This window comes from Hyperolius riggenbachi, chromosome 11 (assembly GCF_040937935.1).
Source record: "Hyperolius riggenbachi isolate aHypRig1 chromosome 11, aHypRig1.pri, whole genome shotgun sequence".
Lineage (NCBI taxonomy): Eukaryota > Metazoa > Chordata > Amphibia > Anura > Hyperoliidae > Hyperolius > Hyperolius riggenbachi.
Genome location: NC_090656.1, coordinates 227,400,439 through 227,421,765, shown reverse-complemented (window position 1 = coordinate 227,421,765; position 21,327 = coordinate 227,400,439). Strand labels below are relative to the sequence as shown.

Below are 21,327 nucleotides of genomic sequence, written 5' to 3'. Positions count from 1 at the left end.
CACTTTGTGATAGTAAAGTGACTTTGCAGTTTGGACACTCGACCTCCAAAAGGTTCGCCACCACTGTCCTAATCTAATGTCCCACCATTGCTTAGTTCATGTAAACTTGTCTCCACCCACGACCACACCCACATTCTGGTTCATGACCACACCCATTTATGAAGCCCCATTTTAACACCACCCCAGATTTGCGCCGCCCCACTTTTTGCTCCCCCCTCCCCTGGAAAATTTTCTGTGGACGTCCATGCCTATACCCATTACACTTGAGTAAGGGACAGGCATATGTGGTTTCCTTGTTAAAGGGGGCATCCAGATGCCACCATGATCCTCCTCCCCCAGGGGCTACACCAACAGGCATGGGGGTAGCTACCCCCACTCTACATCTGGACAACAGAGGTGGGGATGAGCCCTTGTGCATGACTTTAACAAAAGCTCTGTGGGAGAGAGGGAGGCTTTGCCACCTCTCACTTCCAGAGCCCCCTCCCCCCCCCCCCTCTCCCCTTTACAATGGACCATGCGGGTTTGTATAACTCAGGCTGTGGAGCCCAACATGGACTGGACTTTTCCAGGGATCCTTGTACGGTAATATTGTGGCAGTTCCACAGGATTTCCAAGGTGTCATTACGCACTGCGTACCACCGTAACATGAAATCCACTGCTCTTTCTTTACATATGTGTAAATGTTAACTATTGATAGGTAGAAACATTATCTGGCATTAAACTGCTTGTAAAAAATATGTTTTTCATACCAGAACTTTTTTTTTTTTTACTACAAGCTCTTTTCCCCTTTGTTGCCAATGTTCTCCTTAAAGGACTTACAAGGTCAAAAATCGAAATTTTGCTCTTTACCTGTTAAATATTTGACTCCATAGGGGAGTACCACCGCCCCCTCCATTGTAATCCGCCTCAAAAGTATCCTTTTTATTCCCCCTGCAACCCGACCCCACAGCACGGGTCATCTCCTATGCCACATTCAAGATGGCCGCCGCAAAGATCCACGGCTGCGCAGTACGCATGGCGGAGAGTGCGGCTGCGCAGCTCTCCGCCCTCGCTGTGAGCGCGCCCGCTGTCACACTAGGAGGACGCTGACAGCGAGTACGCGGCTGGGCGAGGGCAGAGAGCTGCGCAGCCGCACTCTCCGCCATGCGTACTGCGCAGCCGCTGATCTTTGCGGCAGCCATCTTGAATGTGGCATAGGAGACGACCCGTGCTGTGGGGTCGGGTCGCAGCCTGGGGGAAATAGTAAGGATACTTTTGAGGCGGATTAGAACGGAGGGCGCGGCGGAACTCCCCTATGGAATCAAATATTAAACAGGTAAAGAGAAAAATTTCGATTTTTTACCTCGTAAGTCCTTTAAATGGGCACGATGGTGAAAATGATGCTGATCCATTATCCCCACCATACGTTACTTATTATGGACAACATATAATACATTTCCCCATAGATCTTGTGTTCCAAATATAGCTCCTAACACCAATTATTTTATTTTATACTGTACAACTGATCTGCATCAATAAATCAGCTGTTCCTGACAAGACGGGGTAGCTGTTCCCTGCTAAGGTAAGTATGTAATGTTCATTTGCAGCAGTGCTGCTCGGATACCCCTTTTCAAAATCCGTATTGAATTCAGATCCGGATACCCAGATAATCGGATCCGAATCGGATATCCGAATCCGAACTTTTTGGTATCCGAGTAAAATCGGATATCCGAACCCAATATCCTAAATATCCGGTCGGATTCGGATATCCAGATAGAAAACCGGAAGTGGCCTGAAAATGGCTGAAATTGCTTCCAAACCTCTCTCTCTCTTTCTCCCTCTCTCTCTCTCCCTCTCCGAAAGGTATTTTTGCCATTGAGGGTGATTTTTGCTTCTGCTCAGATACCAAAATTAACTATCCAACCGGATTTCGGATTTTAACATATAAATCCGAGTTTGCTCGGATAGTGCTATTCGGATTTTAAAAAATATCCGAATTCCTATTCAAAGTTCGGATAGTGAAAAAAGTTTGGATTATCTGGGTAGTTCAGATACCCGAATATTGGATGAGCAGCACTGATTTGCAGCTACATCATGTGCTTATTTTATATAATTTTACTCGCTTCAGGTTCATTTTAAGTAGGACACGGTATATTGTAGTAAGTTATGGTGACAATGACACAGTTATTAACAAAATGCACATTGACTTATAAGACACAAAAGGGAGAAAACTAGTAGCGTTATTGATTTTAGCTCTCTGTTACAATACAACCATGTGACTCCTATTGTATACCTTATAGAAGTAAGCCTTGTAGAGTCTAGAGGGGTGTAATAATCCCCCCCCCCAATGGCTGCGACCGCAGGGGGCCCAGGTGGGGGAGAAACCTGGGAGCGGGGGTGACTCTGGGGTCTGCTCAGGGTCATTTGTAGGGGTGGAGGAGGGGGCGCAGCGGGCACACACAGCTGCACAGAAGGGGGCCTGAATCCCCCCTCACTCACCTCGTGCCCCCTTTCAGCGCTCATCCAAAGTTGCATAGGGGGCCCAGTAATTGCTAGTTTTGCCTCTGAGAGTTTACATAATTTTTTTAATCTTGCCAGCCTGGGAAACCTGTTGTGACTCTGAGAAACAATCACTGCCTGCTATTATTACGCTGGATTTAGAATGCCTTCCATCCTACAATCAAATTGAAACTTCCCTACTCTCACACAGAGATTAACTTTCTGGACACCACCATATACATCAGGGGTAACAACATACAAACCTCTGTGTATCGCAAACCTACAGACCGTCCCACATACCTAAGATATGACAGTTTTCATCCCAAGCACATTAAGAACTCTATAATTTACAGCCAAGCTATAAGGTACAACCGGATTTGTTCTGACAGGATGGACAGAGACAAGCACCTGGATCGCCTTAAGAACACTTTCATTAAACAAGGTTACAGTCCTCCTATGGCTGAGGCCCAAATCAGGAAAGCCAGCAACATCCCCAGGACTGAACTCCTGAAATATAAGCAAAACCAGAAAGAGGAACGTGTCCCTTTGGTTGTCACCTACAACCCACACCTGGAAATCTTAAGGAACTTCATCCCATTTTACACAAGGATCACAGACTGAGAACGATATTCCCTAAACCTCCACTCTTGTCATATCGGCAACCACACAATCTAAAACAGATGATTGTCAGGAGCTCTTTGAATAGGCCTCAACAAAACGGAACATCACCCTGCCGACAAAAAAGGTGTGGGACCTGCAGACACATTTACTCCACTGACAGGGTAACGATACCAGGTTCACAACAGGAGTACAGAGTACAAGGTACATTTTCCGGTGGTTCCACCAATCTGGTATATCTGATCATGTGTGCTAAATGCCCCAATGTTATGTACGTGGGAGAAACTGGACAAACTCTGCGCAAACGTATGAATGGACACAGGCACACTATTAATGATACCAAATCTGGACTCCCAGTTGCTACACACTTTCAGTCCAACGGACACAGCATGGATGATCTTCATGTCACTGCCCTGAAGAGTGGCTTCAAAACGTCAAATGATCGATTAATAGCAGAAACAAAATTTATAAATTGGTTCAAAGCTGTGGACAAGGGCTTGAATAAGGACAAAAAACGTTTTATATTGGTATGAGGCTGATGATATTTGAACTCTTTCTCAGCCTATATAGCTGAACTTGTGAACTCAGAATTTACGATACCTCTTAGTCAGTCCAACTCCCAGGTCTGTGAGCATGGAGTAAACAAGGATCCTTATCTCAGCTAACAACCTCTCACCCCATTTAAATGCTCTGTTTCAAATAAGGCATCTTAATGACATGTATTTATGCTTGAAAAAAATCTGTTTTCCCTTTTGATGTTGCATGTATATAGCTGTCTGTACCACCAGCCTGCAAACTAACAGGATGTAAGCCCAACGAAGGCTGCAAGGCCGAAAGCTTGCTTATTCTTATTCATTTTTAGTTAGCCAATAAACGGTATCATCCTGATTTAAAGAGAATCTGTATTGTTAAAATCGCACAAAAGTAAACATACCAGTGTGTTAGGGGACACCTCCTATTACCCTCTGTCACAATTTCGCCGCTCCCTGCCGCATTAAAAGTAGTCAAAAACAGTTTTAAAAAGTTTGTTTATAAACAAACAAAATGGCCACCAAAACAGGAAGTAGATTGATGTACAGTATGTCCACACATAGAAAATACATCCATACACAAGCAGGCTGTATACAGCTTTCCTTTTGAATCTCAAAAGATCATTTGTGTGTTTACCTTCTGTCCCCTTCTTCTCTCATGCACTGAACATTACAGGCTTCCTGCAGACAGCTCTGCCTGTGCCTGTGTTTGTAATTCCTCAGTATGTGTCAGCCAGCTACTTTCACAGCCTAATGCTGGGAATACACGGTTCGTTTTTGCCTTCGTTTAAACCTTCGTTTCGATTGTGCCTTTTGTCCTTTTCGATCCCGAAATAATCGGTCATACGGTTAATATCACCACCCACGGTTTCGTTTTTTTTTTCGATTCTGATGGTTTCGTTTTTCCAATGATCGAAGGCTGCAAAGAAACGAAACGAAAATCCCTTTTTACAGGGACGGACTAGCATAAACGAATATATAATCGATCTGAACAGCCATCAAGCCTACCAATGGCTCGATTAGATGGATAAAGAGAGATAATATCAAACATGTTCGATCACTAGTCGTTCGTTTTTGGGGTCTATTAATCGAAACTATAATGAGATTATGACTATTTTCACATACGTTTTCAACACTCGATTCGTTTACCGAACGAATCGAAGGTTTAAACGAAGGCAAAAACGAACCGTGTATTCCCAGCATAACAGAGGAGGATTTTTATTCAGCTCTCTTCTATCACTGATAAGATAGCAGAGACGCTGCTGGCTTATGTAAATACACACACACTGGAGTGTGCATAGAGGGGCCTGGAGACTGTGCATAAACAGACCAGCACGGAAGAGTTGGCAGCTTTCCAGACACAGGCCGACAAGTCTGACAGGGGAAAGATACATTGATCTATTACAGAGACAGTTAGGGCCCCTTTCCACCAGCGCGTTTGCGCTGGCTGAATCGCAAAAACGCAAACCGCTAGCGATTTTACAAATGCTACGGTTTGCTTTTTAACATAGGAATCGCGGTAGGTAATTTCCACTACCGCGATTCGTTTTTTACTTGATCGCGATCGCGCCGCGGAGCGACTTTTGCTGCGATTTTGCTATGCAGTGCATAGCATAGCAAAATCGCGGCCGCAAACGTCGGGGAATCGCCGCTAATTGCGATTCAGCAATCGCTAGCGTTCAGCGTGAACGCTAGCGATTGCTAGTGGAAAAGGGCCCTTATAGTAGAAAGTGCTGCTGTAAGGCAGAGCACATTAGAACAGCTTTAGGAACTTGTAGGATGGTAGAAAAAACGTTGTAATTTTTGGTACAGAGTCTCTTTAAAACTTCTTGGATTTAGAATAAGTCTCTTTTTTTCATTCATTCCTTTTTACACTGATTTAATTTCTCCCACAGACCCAACACCTCCTGGCAATATATCCTTTACTACAGTTGGGGCCAAAAATGTCACATTATCTTGGGGAAATCCAGAAAATATGTCGGGGGCGACAAAGACCTATACTATAACCTACTGGAATAGTTCATCTTCAAGTAACATGGCGAACATCACCATCCAGAATCTGATATCTGGTACCAACTACATCTTTTCTGTGGTGACAGTGGCAGCAAAGAATTACCAGAGTTCATCATCTGTCAGCAATTCCATCTATACAAGTAAGTCTTACCTAGTCCTGAAATCCAGACTGACTGCACACTTTACTAGGTACACTATACTGATACTGAGTACAGTCTCCCTTTATTAGGGACACTATACTAACACTGGGTAGAGCCTCCCTTCATTAGGAACACTATACTAATACTGAGTAGAGCCTCCTTTTATTAGGAACACTATACTAATACTGGGTAGGGCCTCCCTTTATTAGGAACACTGTACTACTGGGTAGGGCATCCCTTTATTAGGAACACTATACTAATACTGGGTAGGGCCTCCATTTATTAGGAACTCTGTACTACTGGGTAGGGCATCCCTTTATTAGGAACACTATACTAAAGCTGGGTAGGGCCTCCCTTTATTTGGAACACTATACTAATACTGGGCAGGGTCTCCCTTTATTAGGAGCACTATACTAATATTGGGTAGGGCCTCCCTTTATTAGGAACACTATACTAATGCTGGGTAGGGCCTCCGTTTATTAGGAGCACTATACTAGTGCTGGGTAGGGCCTCCCTTTATTAGGAACACTATACTAGTGCTGGGTAGGGCTTCCCTTTATTAGGAACACTATACTAATACTGGGTAGGGCATCCCTTTATTAGGAACACTATACTAATGCTGGGTAGGGCCTCCGTTTATTAGGAGCACTATACTAGTGCTGGGTAGGGCCTCCCTTTATTAGGAACACTATACTAGTGCTGGGTAGGGCCTCCCTTTATTGGGAATACTATACTAATACTGGGTAGGGCCTCTCTTTATTAGGAACACTATACTAAAGCTGGGTAGGGCCTCCCTTTATTTGGAATACTATAATAATACTGGGTAGGGCCTCCCTTTATTAGGAACACTATACTAATACTGGGTAGGGCCTCCCTTTATTAGGAACACTATACTAATTCTGGGTAGGGTCTCTTTATTAGGAACACTATACTAATACTGGGCAGGGCCTCCCTTTGTTAGGAACACTATACTAATACTGGGCAGGGCTTCCCTTTATTAGGAACACTATACTAATGCTGAGTAGGGTCTCCCTTTATTAGGAACACTATACTAATACTGGGTAGGGCCTCCCTTTTTTAGGAACACTATACAAATGCTGGGTAGGGCCTCCCTTTATTAGGAACGTTATACTAATACTGGGCAGGGCTTCCCTTTATTAGGAACACTATACTAATGCTGAGTAGGGTCTCCCTTTATTAGGAACACTACACTAATACTGGGTAGGGCCTCCCTTTTTTAGGAACACTATACAAATGCTGGGTAGGGCATCCCTTTATTAGGAACACTATACTAATACTGGGTAGGGCCTCCCTTTGTTAGGAACACTATACTAATACTGGGCAGGGCTTCCCTTTATTAGGAACACTATACTAATGCTGAGTAGGGTCTCCCTTTATTAGGAACACTACACTAATACTGGGTAGGGCCTCCCTTTTTTAGGAACACTATACAAATGCTGGGTAGGGCCTCCCTTTATTAGGAACGTTATACTAATACTGGGTAGGGCAACCCTTTTTTAGAAACACTATACTAATGCTGAGTAGGGCCTCCATTTATTAGGAACATTATACTGATACTTGGTAGGGCTACCCTTTATTAAGAACACTATACTAATGCTGGACAGGGTCTCCCTTTATTAGGAACACTATAATAATACTGGGTATGGCCTCCCTTTCTTAGGAATACTATACTAATACTGGGTAGGGCCTCCCTTTATTAGGTACACTGTACTAATGCTGGGTAGGGCCTCCCTTTATTAGGAACACTATACTAATTTTGGGGAGGGCCTCCCTTTATTAGGAACACTATACTAATGCTGGGTAGGGCATCCCTTTATTAGGAACACTGTACTAATACTGGGTAGGGCATCCCTTTATTAGGAACACTATACTAATACTGGGCAGGGCCTCCCTTTATTAGGAACACTATACTACCACTGGGAAGGGTCTCCCTTTACAATGGTGCTCATCCGGATTCCAGATATCCGAACTACCCAGATAATCCGAACTTTTTCAGCTATCCGACCTCTGATCCGGATTCTGGATTTCTGTGCAAATCCGAATAGCACTACGTGGATATTTATCCGCAATCCGGATATCCGTCGGATATCTCGGATATCCGAATCCAGATACTGTAGCTAAGGAGATGACATCCATGAAGTCATTGAGCCAATCAGAGGGCTCCCAGCCTAAGCCCTAGCAACCAATCACAGAAGGGAACCCTGGCCAGCCCCTCCTGACCTCATTGAGCCAATCAGAGGTTTCCCAGCCTAAGCCCTAGCACCCAATCCCAGAAGGAAACCCTGGCCAGCCCCCCCGTATATTAATGAGGGGTGCCATGATAAGAAATCTCGTCCTTGCTTGTGACTGCTCACTGAGAGACATGCTCCAGTGCTGCTGGCCTAGCAAGTGCTGAATACAGTGCTAAAACTAAAGCTGTTCAGTAATTAACACCTTCACTATCACTACACTATTCTATCGTTTATTAGGTAGCTAGCTTGATTTCATTCAGTGACAGTCAGAGTGTGTGCTGCAGGCCTGCAGCAGCTGTGCTATTAGGTCCTGTGTCTGTGTGTGCTGTGCACAGACCAGGCCAGCTGCTGGCCTGCTATTAGCCTTAGCTACAGTATAGGTTAGGGAATAGGATTACTGTGTTATTGTGTAGTTAGTACTGCAGTGCTAGTTAGTTGTTAGAGTAATACTACTGTGTTAGCTTACTGCAGATTACTGCAGTGCTGCTGTGCTGAGCAGTGTCAATGTGACAGTTAGACAGTTAGTGTGCACTAGTGTCTTCTACTCTGCTGTCTGTCACTCCGTGCTGCTGATTTGCTTTAAAGTCCAACCCCAATTTTAATAAAGTACAAGTACCCCACATCATGTGGCTGAAGCAAGCTGGCACTGGCAGTGGTCAGACTCAGAGCACCAGAACCCCCTCTGCCACTACTGCAGACACTAAGGCCTATGTAAATGTTTAAGTACAGTGCTCTGCACCAGCCTTAGCACAATCTCAAATTCCCACACCACAGTTCCTTGGCATAAACTAAATATTAAAAAAAGTCCACTCTGAAGTCTGCAGTGTCAACTCTCCAAGACAAATGGTAGGTATCAAGCTCACCGACTTTGATGGCTGATTGATTATGATCAGCATAAATGGCATGTAGTATATGGCACCTCACTTTCCTTTAGCCTTCTCCTTGTATGTACCTCAGAGGAAAAGACAATACATCGCGTAATACTGAGTCAAAACGGGTACACCTCCACCCATGCAACTGGTCACCCGTGTGTTGATGATATATATACACCACACTCCCGGTGCGTGAAAATGTTATAGCTGTGGGCTCACCAGATATAGATGCTGACCGTATGATAGACCAGCTCTTAGCGCATAAACAATCAAATCCCCTCCTCTCTCTGGCAGAGTCTTCTCCCTTAATAGACTCAAAACAAAGCCTCTATGGTGTAATAACGTTTATTAAAAATCGATAAGATCAAAGTAGTGCACTCACATTTCTGAATAAAATCATACGCATATAGTAAAAACAACTCCAGACGTCCTCTATGCTGCCAGTCTTGCGTCTCCACTCCGTGCTACGAGGCCACGCCCTACCGGTTTCGTCATATGACTCATCAGGGGCTCGAGTCATATGATGAAACCGGTAGGGCGTGGCCTCGTAGCACGGAGTGGAGACGCAAGACTGGCAGCATAGAGGACGTCTGGAGTTGTTTTTACTATATGCGTATGATTTTATTCAGAAATGTGAGTGCACTACTTTGATCTTATCGATTTTTAATAAACGTTATTTCACCATAGAGGCTTTGTTTTGAGTCTATTAAGGGAGAAGACTCTGCCAGAGAGAGGAGGGGATTTGATTGTTTATGCGCTAAGAGCTGGTCTATCATACGGTCAGCATCTATATCTGGTGAGCCCACAGCTATAACATTTTCACGCACCGGGAGTGTGGTGTATATATCATCAACACACGGGTGACCAGTTGCATGGGTGGAGGTGTACCCGTTTTGCAACAGTATTACGCTATGTATTGTCTTTTCCTCTGAGGTACATACAAGGAGAAGGCTAAAGGAAAGTGAGGTGCCATATACTACATGCCATTTATGCTGATCATAATCAATCAGCCATCAAAGTCGGTGAGCTTGATACCTACCATTTGTCTTGGAGAGTTGACACTGCAGACTTCAGAGTGGACTTTTTTATATTTAGTTTATACCAAGGAACCGTGGTGTGGGAATTTGAGATTGTGCTAAGGCTGGTGCAGAGCGCTGTACTTAAACATTTACATATCCTATAGGGTGTTAATACTCACCCAATTGTATAGTGATCCACTTAGCCAATGTGATTGCATTTATTATACTGTGAACGATATTAGTTTGAGCTGAGGAGTGCACATACCACCTGATCCAGACACTAAGGCATGTTCAGGGAGCCAGTCCTCAGTGGCCTCCTCTGCTCCTTCCATCGCTTCCCATGCAAGGAAAATCCTTTGCCTGACCCTGTTAGGTGAGTCTTTCCCTGTTGTTGGCAAGAGGTGGACATGAAGTGGCTGGGAATCACTATGCCTGCCTTACCACCCTTTACCACCACCATAACAATCTCCTGGCTCCTCCTGATTAACTATTACTAACTAAGCCGCCTGGTTCACAATTTTTTTCATAGCCGTGGTACCACCAACGCTACGTGCCACGTACATGTGCCACGTACACGTGCCACGTACACATGCCACGTCCGGCATGCTCCTGGCACACATTACACCTACTGCTTCTGCATTGCACTGCTCCTGCTGCCTGTGCTGCTCCCACCGTGAGGGTGCCACAGGCCACTGCTGCTGTGCTGATACCACCTATATTTAACCCAAAACACAATTGCTGCATAATTTTTTTTAGGTGTCTAGGCTGAAAACTGTCATGTCCCAGTTATGCGGTTGGACTTTGGACACAATGGGCTTGATTCACAAAAGAGTGCTAACTGTTAGCACAGCCGTTTTCATGCGAATTTTTGCATTGCGCGCGATCGTGAATTTTCACACGAAGCGATAACGTTTTTGCGCGCAAACGTGAATTTTCGTGCAAAATCGATATTGTTTTCCCATGAAAATTTGCGTTTGCGCGCTAAAACGTTGTTACTCGCAAAAATTCGCGATCGCACGCAATGCGAAAATTCGCACGAAAACGGCCGTGCTAACAGTTAGCACTCTTTTGTGAATCAAGCCCATAGTGGCCTCGCTCCGCCGAGGTCCTCCGGAAGCCCCGATGAGAGTGGATTCGAACGCCTGGGCCGGCCTGGAGTTCCAGGAGGTCGTGGTACCACCAACGCTACGTGCCAGGTACCATGTCCGGCATGCTCCTGGCAGACGTTACACCTGCTGCTGCTGCTACATTGCACTGCTCCTGCTGCCTGTGCTGCTCCCACTGCCAGGGTGCCACAGGCCACTGATACCACCTATATTTAACCCAAAACACAATTGCTGCGTAATTTTTTGGAGGTGTCTGGGCTGAAAACTGTCATGTCCCAGTTGTGCAGTTGGACCTTGGACACAACGTGGGCTGCACAACCGCTGTCTGGAACCTAGTCCTGATGTTAATTTACAGCCTTTTTGGGGGGATTTTAAGTCCCCACATAATCAATTAGTGTTTCCTTTTAAAAAAAAATCAGAATCGGATATCCGAATCCGAATTTTCCGGAATCCGAATAGAATCGAATATCCGAACCCATTATCTGGGATATCCGCCCGGATTCGGATATCCGAATATAAAACCGAAAGTGGCCTTTAATTTGCTTCTAAAATGTTTTTTAGGGCAAATAAGGCATGTAGCATCATGCATGATGCTACATGCCTTATTTACCCTAAAAAAACATTTTAGAAGCAATTTAAAGGCAACTTCCAGTTTTCTATTCGGATATCCGAATCCGGGCGGATATCCCAGATAATGGGTTCGGATATTCGATTCTATTCGGATTCCAGAAAATTCGGATTCGGATATCCGATTCAGATCCGGATATCTGGGTATCCAGATCCGAATCAATTCAGATTTTAAAAGGGGTATCCGAGCATCCCTGGAAGGGGGTGGGGAGGGGACAGCAGCACCGGGCACAGCAGCGGGACTGGTGCCACCCTGAAGCAGAGTCAGGGGAAGTGCAGCACGTTCCTCTGATTCGGTTCTATCTTCCGGCAAACCCACCACCAAACCCCCCTCCTCAGCAGCAGCGTGAAGGCCCGCCACTGCCAAGCGCTGCTGGAGATGGTCAGCCTGGGGAAGAACAGTCTGACGGCAGCCAACGTGCTTCACTTCCTGAGGGAGCAGGAGGGGAGTTGGCTGACCCCCAGAGGCCTGAGAGTCAGAGATGTGGTGTCCGACAATGGGGCCAACCTGGTTGCCGCCATCCACTGGGGAAACCTCACCCACATCCCCTGTCTGACTTACGTCCTGAACCTGGTTTGCAGAAATTCCTGCACACCTAGCATGGGATGGACACTCTTTTGGGAGCGGCAAGGAGAACCATGGGTCATTTTCGCAGCTCGGGTGGTGCCACAGCGTCCCTGTAAGCCATGCAGCTGCAGCTAACCCTTCCACGGCACCGGCTCCCTTCCTGGAGGCCACCAACATGGTCAGTTGGGACTGTGCATTGGTGTGTGAGTGGGTGCCCCTGGTTTGCATGCTGGACAGGGCCCTCTATGCTCTGCTGAAAGTGGTAGGGACAGCCTTGATCCAGCAGGAGCAGCAGCCACCTGCACAGTCCACCTCTGTGCAGCAGGAGGAGGAGGTTGAGGACTTGGAGTTTGAGGAGTTGGAGGTCCCTGACCTTGAAGATGAGGGGGCACAGCCGAGTGCATCTGCAGTGGGGGGTGAAGAGAGCAGGAGGCGGCTCAGGAGTTAGAGCAGGAGGACAGCACTGTCATCTCTGGGGGTGCTGATGATGTGTCAGCAGAGATGGCGTCCCTCTTCCCCATGGCAGCGCACATGCTGCAGTGCCTGTGCAGTGACCCACCTGCTCGGGAGGACATCTGGATCACCATGATGCTAGACCCATGGCTAAATGGGAAGCTGGCTCAGTCCCTGCCTGTAGGAAGAGACACTGTGCGCCGAATGAGGGAGTTGCAGCTGTCCCTGGTTCAGCGTTTGGAGGAAGCCTTCCCCTAGCCTCCCAACCCCCCTGCTGTCAGAGTCCAGGCAGCACAGCAGCAGGTGCCTGCGTCCAGCAGCAGAAGGCGCCCAACAAACCTGCTGTCTCTGACAAAGGCGCTCTATGCCATGCCAGTACAGCTGCCTACAGAGGAGGTGCCTGCAGCAGCATCCGGCTCTCAACGCCAGAACCAGCGCCTAACCCAGATGGTGGCAGACTACATGGGGTCCTACAGCGGGCTTGACACTGACACTCCTGTGGACTCCTTGGATTACTGGGTCAAGCACTTGGATATTTGGAGCAGGCTGGCGAAGGCACGCCCTGGAAGTGCTGTCCTGCCCACCTTCCAGCGTGCTGTCCGAGAGGTGCTTCAGTGTGGCCGGTGGCGTGGTCACCGAGAAGCGCTCTCGTCTGTCCACCCAGTCTGTGGACAGACTGACGTTTCTGAAAATCAACCAGGCTTGGGTGGTTGGTGAATTCCTGGCCCCTGTTATTGGCAAGAAGGGGACATGAAGTGGCTGGGAATCACTATGCCTGCCTTAACACCCTTTACCACCTCAACCTCCTGGCTCCGTCTTGACTAATAAGCTTGGTTCACAATTTTTTTACAGCCGTGGTACCAACACTAGGTGCCATGGTGAACTATCTAAACACAATTGCTGTGTAATTTTTTGGAGGTGTCTGGGCTGAAAACTGTCATGTCCAAGTTGTGCGGTTGGACTTTGGACACAATGTGGGCTGCACGACCGCTGTCTGGACCCTAGTCCTGATGTTAATTTACAGCCATTTTTATTTTTGTATTTTAACTCCCCAGATCATCAGTGTTTCTCTTTAAAAAAAAAAATGATGCTTCATGCATCATTTACTCTAAAAAAAAAAAAAAAAAAAAAAAAAAAAAGTTTTGGAAGCAATTTAAAGGCCACTTCTGGTTTTCCATCCGGATATCCGAATTAAGTCAGATTTCCCGGATAATGCATTCGGATATCCGCATCTATGCGGATACCAGGACGTTCGGATTCGGATATCCAATTCAGATCCGGATTTTTATCTATCCGGATCCGAATCAATTCGGATTTTAAAAAGGGGTATGCGAGCACCCCTGAACACTAGACAGTTAGTGGACGTACAGGTCTGCGATAAATCAAAATACAACAATAGCACTTATGATGTTGGGTGTATTGTGCTACTGTGTACACGGAGTCACTAGGAGAGTGTGCATGTCTGCGACCTGCAGCTCAAATATACACTGCACTGAATGCACTGGGTGCTCAGTCAGGACACTGTACAAACACAACCTATGTACCTGCTCTCAGATGGGTGCTGTCAGGATACAGTACAAACAACTAGAAGGCAGTGGTGACACAGAACAGAGGCCTAGCTAATGCTTTCCCTATGTAAAGCATTGCTCTATCCCTTCTCTCACTAATAGCAGCCGAAGAATGAATCTAAGATGGCTGCCGTTCTGGTGTTATTTGAGGGTAGTGGGGGGTCCGGGAGGGGGTGCTAGCTGATTGGCTGCCATGTGTCTGTTGACTGTGAGGTAAGGGGTCAAAGTTTAGCTCAATGATATATAGGGGGCGGATCGAACGTGCCATATATTCACCTGAAGTGACAAACACGAATATGCGTTCTAAGCCGCAAAGTATTCGCTGGGTGAATAGTTCGGGCCATCTCTAATTACAAGGACAATATATAAGTTAAAGTGGTAGCAAACAGGGTGATAAGTGTTCATTTTCAGTTCTATCTGTAATGATTTCCAGCCTTAGGGCCCTTCTACACTTAATCAGTTGCTTTCAGTTATAGCTGAAAGAAAAATGATTTTCAAAGTAATGTACAGTCCTGGCCAAAAGTTTTGAGACTGTCAAAAATATTAGTTTTCACACAGTTTGCTGCTAAACTGCTTTTAGCTCTTTGTTTCAGTTGTTTATGTGATGTACTGAAATATAATATTAAGCACTTCATACGTTTCAAACGCTTTTATTGACCATTACATGAGATTTATGCAAAGAGTCAGTATTAGTAGTGTTGGCCCTTCTTTTTCAGGACCTCTGCAATTCGACTAGGCATGCTCTCAATCAACTTCTGAGCCAAATCCTGACTGATAGCAACCCATTCTTTCATAATCACTTCTTTGAATTTCTCAGAATTAGTTGGTTTTGGTTTGTCCACCAATCTCTTCTTCTGCTTCTCATCCAAGGGAGTGGGCTCACTCACAGTTTTGCCAAAAACACAACCATGAATAAATAATGGTACCAAAACACTCTCCAACAGCAACTTGTTCCAACAATCCAACAACAGTTTGGTGAAGAACAATGCATTTTCCAGCACGATGGAGCACCGTGTCATAAGGAAAAAGTGATAACTAAGTGGCTCGGGGACCAAAACGTTGAAATTTTGGGTCCATGGCCTGGAAACTCCCCAGATCTTATTCCCATTGAGAACTTGGTCATTCTTCAAGAGGTGGGTGGACCAACAAAAACCAACTAATTCTGAGAAACTCAAAGAAATGATTATGAAAGAATGGGTTGCTATCAGTAAGGATTTGGCACAGAAGTTGATTGAGAGCGTGCCTCGTCGAATTGCAGAGGTCCTGAAAAAGAACGGCCAACACTGCTAATACTGAGTCTCTGCATAAATCTCATATAATCGTCAATAAAAGCCTTTGAAACGTATGAAGTGCTTATAATTATATTTCAGTACATCACATAAACAACTGAAACAAAGATCTAAAGACAGTTTAGCAGCAAACTTTGTGAAAACGAATATTTTTGACAGTCTCAAAACTTTTCACCAGGACTGTACATGTTTTCCTATGGCACAGTAAGCACTATACGCATTTTAACGGAAAGCTTTTTCACAATGCACTGCTATAGAAAAACGCGTACCAATGCAAACTAACACATACTAATGCATACCAACTTATTAAAGGGGTTCTGTGGGGGTTGTGGAAGAGAAAAACGGACACTTAACTTGGGCTTCTATCAGCCCCGTGCAGCGGTAATGTCCCGGCCCCGGTCTAAGCGGCATGGGATCCAACTGCGGCTGCGCTAGAGTAGCCGCGCACCCGCTTGCTTCCGCCTGCGTCATCTGAGGCTTACTGCGCAAGCGCAGTACAAGGCTCCGTTGTACTGCGCCTGTGCAGTAAGCCTCAGATGACGCGAGACTGTATGTCAGACGAATAATAGCCCGGTGCCGCCTGCGGGGAACAGCGGATGGGAGCAGGACGTCGTGGGACATTACCGTTGCACGGGGCTGATAGAAGCCCAAGGTATGTGTCCGTTTTTCTCTTCCACAACGCCCACAGAACCCCTTTAAGTGTAAAAGGACCCTTAGCAGCTCTAGCATGGTTCTGCATTAAGCATGTCTACCGCCTGAGGGAAGAAGCTGTCGCTATGCCTGGAAGTTTTTGATATGACTGACCCCTATCTTACTGGAGGCATGAGCTGGAAGATAGAGTGAGCAAAATGTCTAATGTAACATCTGTTTATTTGGACTGCTGAAGCAAAGTGTACATAAATCTGGTTATTTGTGTGTATATATATGTTTTTTTCTTGTTATCTCCAGAGCCACTGCCTGTGAAATCACCACTGATCACTGCCAGGAACACCAGCTCTGTGTCTCTGAGCTGGACCCGACCTGATGAATATCAGAACTCATACAGCTACAGGGTGCAGACAAATGTCACATCCTCATCTATGTTTATCAGTAATACGACAGTGACCAGGGAATCCGCTACAATAACCGGTCTGACCTCAGGAACGATATATACAATCACTGTATACACAAAAGCTGGTGATGGGGTCACTGAGGCAGATCCGGTATCCATCTTTGTCTACACACGTAAGTACTGATGAGGAGGAAAATCAGCTGCTATAAACCACACAAGTGAGCATATCATTGCTTTCTTTATTTACGGTATATGTATTCATTTTTGGGGCTGTGGACAGAGGGTCATCGGATCCAATCTACACATGCCAGATTCTTAGCAGATGATTTTTTTAAGTACCTGTTACTCAAAAAAAAAGTGTCTTCCGGGGGCGTGGCTTGGCTGTCATGAGGAACAGCAGCATTTCTCTGCAAGTCGGGCCTATTTCTGCTGCTTTTTTTTAGATCACTTAGTCCTCTAGGAGCCCACCAAACCTATGGACTCACTTTCTGGATCATCTGGGATGGGGAACATTAGATCAGGTGACCAGTGTTTCTCTCAGGATCAGAGGGTACTCTGCCAGTCAGGCCCTCCCTCTCTGTCCTCCTGTCCAGTCTACGCTCCCAAGTCTCCGGCATACCCCCTTACAGTGCTCTTTTACACTCCCTAACCTCCTGAGGGCTATCCTCACCTCTGATGTTGCCAGTATATAGTTACGTAGTTATTTGGGCTGAAAAAAGACATATGTCCATCGAGTTCAACCAGAAAATGTACACCAGCCTGCTCCCTCACATATCCCTGTTGATCCAGAAGAAGGCAAAAAAAAACCTTACAAGGCATAGTGCAATTAGCTCAAAAAGGGAAAAAAAATTCCTTCGCGTCTCCAGATGGCAATCAGATAAAATCCCTGGATCAACACCACTGGGCATTACCTAGTAATTATAGCCATGGATGTCTTTCAATGCAAGGAAAGCATCTAAGCCCCCTTTAAATGCAGGTATAGAGTTTGCCATAACGACTTCCTGTGGCAATGCATTCCACATCTTAATCACTCTTACTGTAAAGAACCCTTCCCTAAATAAATGGCTAAAACGTTTTTCCTCCATATGCAGATCATGTCCTCTAGTTCTTTGTGAAAGCCTAGGGACAAAAAGCTAATCCGCCAAGCTTTTTGTAAAGGATAGCGGAGATACCGCCGCATGGGCAAGCGACATGGCGGCTATCTCCGCGTATTAGCCGGCGGCCTCTGCCGCTGCTTTGCCTGGTCCTTCTAGTGCACATAGATTGAGAGCTGCGCGCGCCAGGGTCAGGACCTTTATGCAAGTAAAAGGGGAGTCAGCTGATCAGCCGGTCAGCTGACTCCAGTATTGCTCCGGATTGGCTGAGTGACTGGGACGGCGGTGTGGAGCGTTTGAGTATATATAGGACCTGCCTATCAGTTGCTGGTTGTCTGCTGTTGCAAATGCTAACGTGTTAGCGCTCAGTCCCAAGTCAGATCCTACAGTGTGCTAGAACCAGCTGGAGCTGGGGATCCACACTTAGCCAGTTTCCGTTGATAGCTTAAAGTACTAATTGCATTGTGTTATCTGTGTACTATATCTTAGACTAGATCCCAGGTGTTGAAACCAAGGACTTCACACCTAGACTAGGATATTGCTACATTGCTATTGTTTATCTGTTATGACCTTCTGTTTCCTTGACTACTCTCCTGTTTGCTGATTCGGTACCTCTGCATATCTGATTACTGTTGCCGACCCTGCCTGTACCTAACCTTGAATCAGCCTTCCGTCTTTGTACTTTTTCTGTCCGTACGTTGCCTACCCTGCTAGTTTGACCTTCCTGTCCTCACTAGCCCTTAGTGAGGAATCTCTAGAGCTGTCACCTACTCCTTAGGTGGTCAGCTCTTGCAGCACTGTCTGTAACACTTGCTCCTCAAGTGTCCGCTAGCTGCAGTAGAGTCTTAATCACCTGCTCCTCAGGTGATCAGCCCTTGCAGCACTGTCTGTAACACTTGCTCCTCAATTGTCTGCTAGCTGCAGTAGAGTCTTAATCACCTGCTCCTCAGGTGATCAGTCCTTGCAGCACAGTCAGTGGTCCCTGCTCCTCAGGTGTCCACTGGCTGCAGTACAGTCTGAATCACCTGCTCCTCAAGTGATCATGCGTGCAGCCCAGTCAGTGGTCCCTGCTCCTCAGGTGTCCACTGGCTGCAGTGCAGTCTGAATCCCCTGCTCCTCAGGGGATCCTTGGCTGCAGTATTGTCTGAATCTCCCGCTCCTCGGGAGATCTCCTCTTTACTCTCTCATTACTGTTGCACCAAAACACTATCCCACATTGGTTGTCCTGTGTCCTAGCTATACTAGTATTATTGGTGATTCTGCAGATCACCACATAATCAGGTATAGTATCTGTATTATTGGTGATACTGCAGATCACCAATGATCAGAAAATCTGTGTTGCTGACACCAATCGTTACACTTTTATATTGCCCTCTGATGTATTTATACATGTTCATTAGATCTCCTCTAAGGCGTCTTTTCTCTAGACTAAATAAACCCAGTTTATCTAACCTTTCTTGGTAAGCGAGACCTTCCATCCCACATATCAATTTTGTAGCTCGTCTCTGCACCTGCTCTAACACTGCAATATCGTTCCTGTAATGTGGTGCCCAGAACTGAATTCCATATTCCAGATGTGGCCTTACTAGAGAGTTAAACAGGGACAATATTATGCTAGCATCTCGAGTTTTTATTTCCCTTTTAATGCATCCCAAAAATGTTATAAGCTTTAGCTGCATCGGCTTGGCATTGAATGCGATTATTTAACTTGTTGTCGATGAGTACTCCTAAGTCCTTCTCCAAGTTTGATGTCCCCAACTGTATCCCATTTATTTTGTATGGTGCTCGATCATTGGTACAACCAAAATGCATGACTTTATATTTTTCAACATTGAATTTAATCTACCATGTATGTGCCCATATAGCCATCCTATCCAGATCCTGTTGCAATATGTCACTATCTTTCTGTGAGTTGATGATTCTGCACAATTTTGTATCATCTGCAAAAATAGCAACATTGCTCACTACTGCATCTACTAGGTCATTAATAAATAAATTGAAGAGCACTGGACCCAGAACAGACCCCTGTGGGACCCCACTACTTACAGTCACCCATTTTGAGTATGATCCATTGACCACAACTCTTTGTTTTCTGTCCATTAGCCAGTTCCCTATCCATGCACACAGACTCTTATGTAGATCGGCAGAAAATTATTATTATCATTATTATTTATTGTATTTATAAAGCGCCAACATATTACGCAGCGCTGAAAATGAGGAGAGTTCAAACTGAAATGTTGTGTCTCATCTCAGCAGAAAGGGTTAAATGTCACAGAGAACATTTTTTAATATACCCACCTTCTCATGCATATTAAAAAAGTCCAGACCCTTAGGTAACTATTTGTTTTTTTATTTTTTTTTATTGTAATTTTTGTTTTAATTAAAGAAATAGTTTTTTTGTTTTTTTTATTGTAATTTTTTTTTTTTATTAAAAAAATTATTTGGGTATTTTTTGGAGTGTGGGGGGTAAACAGTTAATTTTAAATGTAATAAATTGTATTTATTTTAAAAAAAATGTATGTAGATGTAGTTTTACTACTTGGCCACAAGATGGCCACAGTCAAAACTTTTTTTAGTCCTGTAAGCGAAGGGAGGATGGGAAACTTTTTTTTTTCTTTAGAAAGCTTGCGGCTTCTGAAAGAAGGGGACTTAGATCAATGAATGGGAACTCCGGGCAGCGGCACGGGAGCGCACGGGCGCACACGGGAGCAGACTTTTGGACGTAGCAGCTACGTTCAAAAGACAAAAATGGTTAACCTCCCTAGTGGCAATCCCGAGCTAGGGTCGGGGTGGAAAACCACAGCTCAGAGTGGTAATCCTAACCTGTGTTGGGGTAGCCACCGGAGGCTGTGTGCAAAGTATACCGCGCAGCGGGCATTTCTACATACCTCCCAGGGGATCCTGATATCGGCCGCCCTTCTTCTTCTGCTCCTCCGAAGCTCTGCTTCCTCCTGATGAGATTGCCGGCTGTCATCGTGACGACAGCCGGCAATCTCACTTTAGGGTTGCAGCGCCACTCGGAGGATGGAGGCATAACTGCAGCGCTGGAGGCAGGGAGGTGAGTGATTATTGGGCTGCTGCAGATCTCCCTGGTAGCATGATTTTTTCCAGGTTTTAGGGTCTAAAAGCCGGAAAGAATAATAACGCCAAAGGGGTTAAGGAGGGGAAATTTGGGGACCTGCTCTTTATAGCTGTATTTTATTTTCTGTGGCTTAATGGACACAGACAATACGATGCAAGGACACACAGTATAGATATCATAAGTCAAGGATAGTAAATATAAAGTGGTTGTAAACTGGGTGAAAAGTGTTCCTTTTTAAAATCTATCTGTAATGCTTTCCAGTGTTAGCAGCTCTAGCGTAGCTGTGCATTAAACATGGCTGCCGCCTAAGGGAAGACAAGTTTTTGTTGCAACTGACTAGTAGTATCTCACTCCTGAAGGCATTAGCTGTAAGATGGAGTGAGCAAATGTCTAATGTAACATCTGTGTATTTGGTGCTGGAGCAAAGTGTATTTAAATTAGGTTATTTATATTTTGAAACACCCCACACCACACATCACCCACACACTTATTTATGTTTTTCTTGCTCTCTCCAGAGCCGCAGCCTGTGAAATCACCACTGATCACTGCCAGGAACACCAGCTCTGT

The 21,327-nt window shown here is 45.4% G+C and overlaps 1 protein-coding gene across 1 annotated transcript in view; it reads left to right on the top strand.

Moving 5' to 3' along the window:
* Positions 1–21,327, top strand: part of LOC137537962 (receptor-type tyrosine-protein phosphatase beta-like) — a 557,484-nt gene that overhangs the window by 359,531 nt on the left and 176,626 nt on the right. The window contains exons 18-20 of the mRNA XM_068259886.1: positions 5,522–5,779; positions 16,482–16,757; positions 21,276–21,327. The exon at positions 21,276–21,327 is cut by the window's right edge and continues 224 nt beyond it. Coding sequence (XP_068115987.1) covers positions 5,522–5,779; positions 16,482–16,757; positions 21,276–21,327 — 586 coding nt within the window. The remainder of the gene's footprint in view (positions 1–5,521; positions 5,780–16,481; positions 16,758–21,275) is intronic.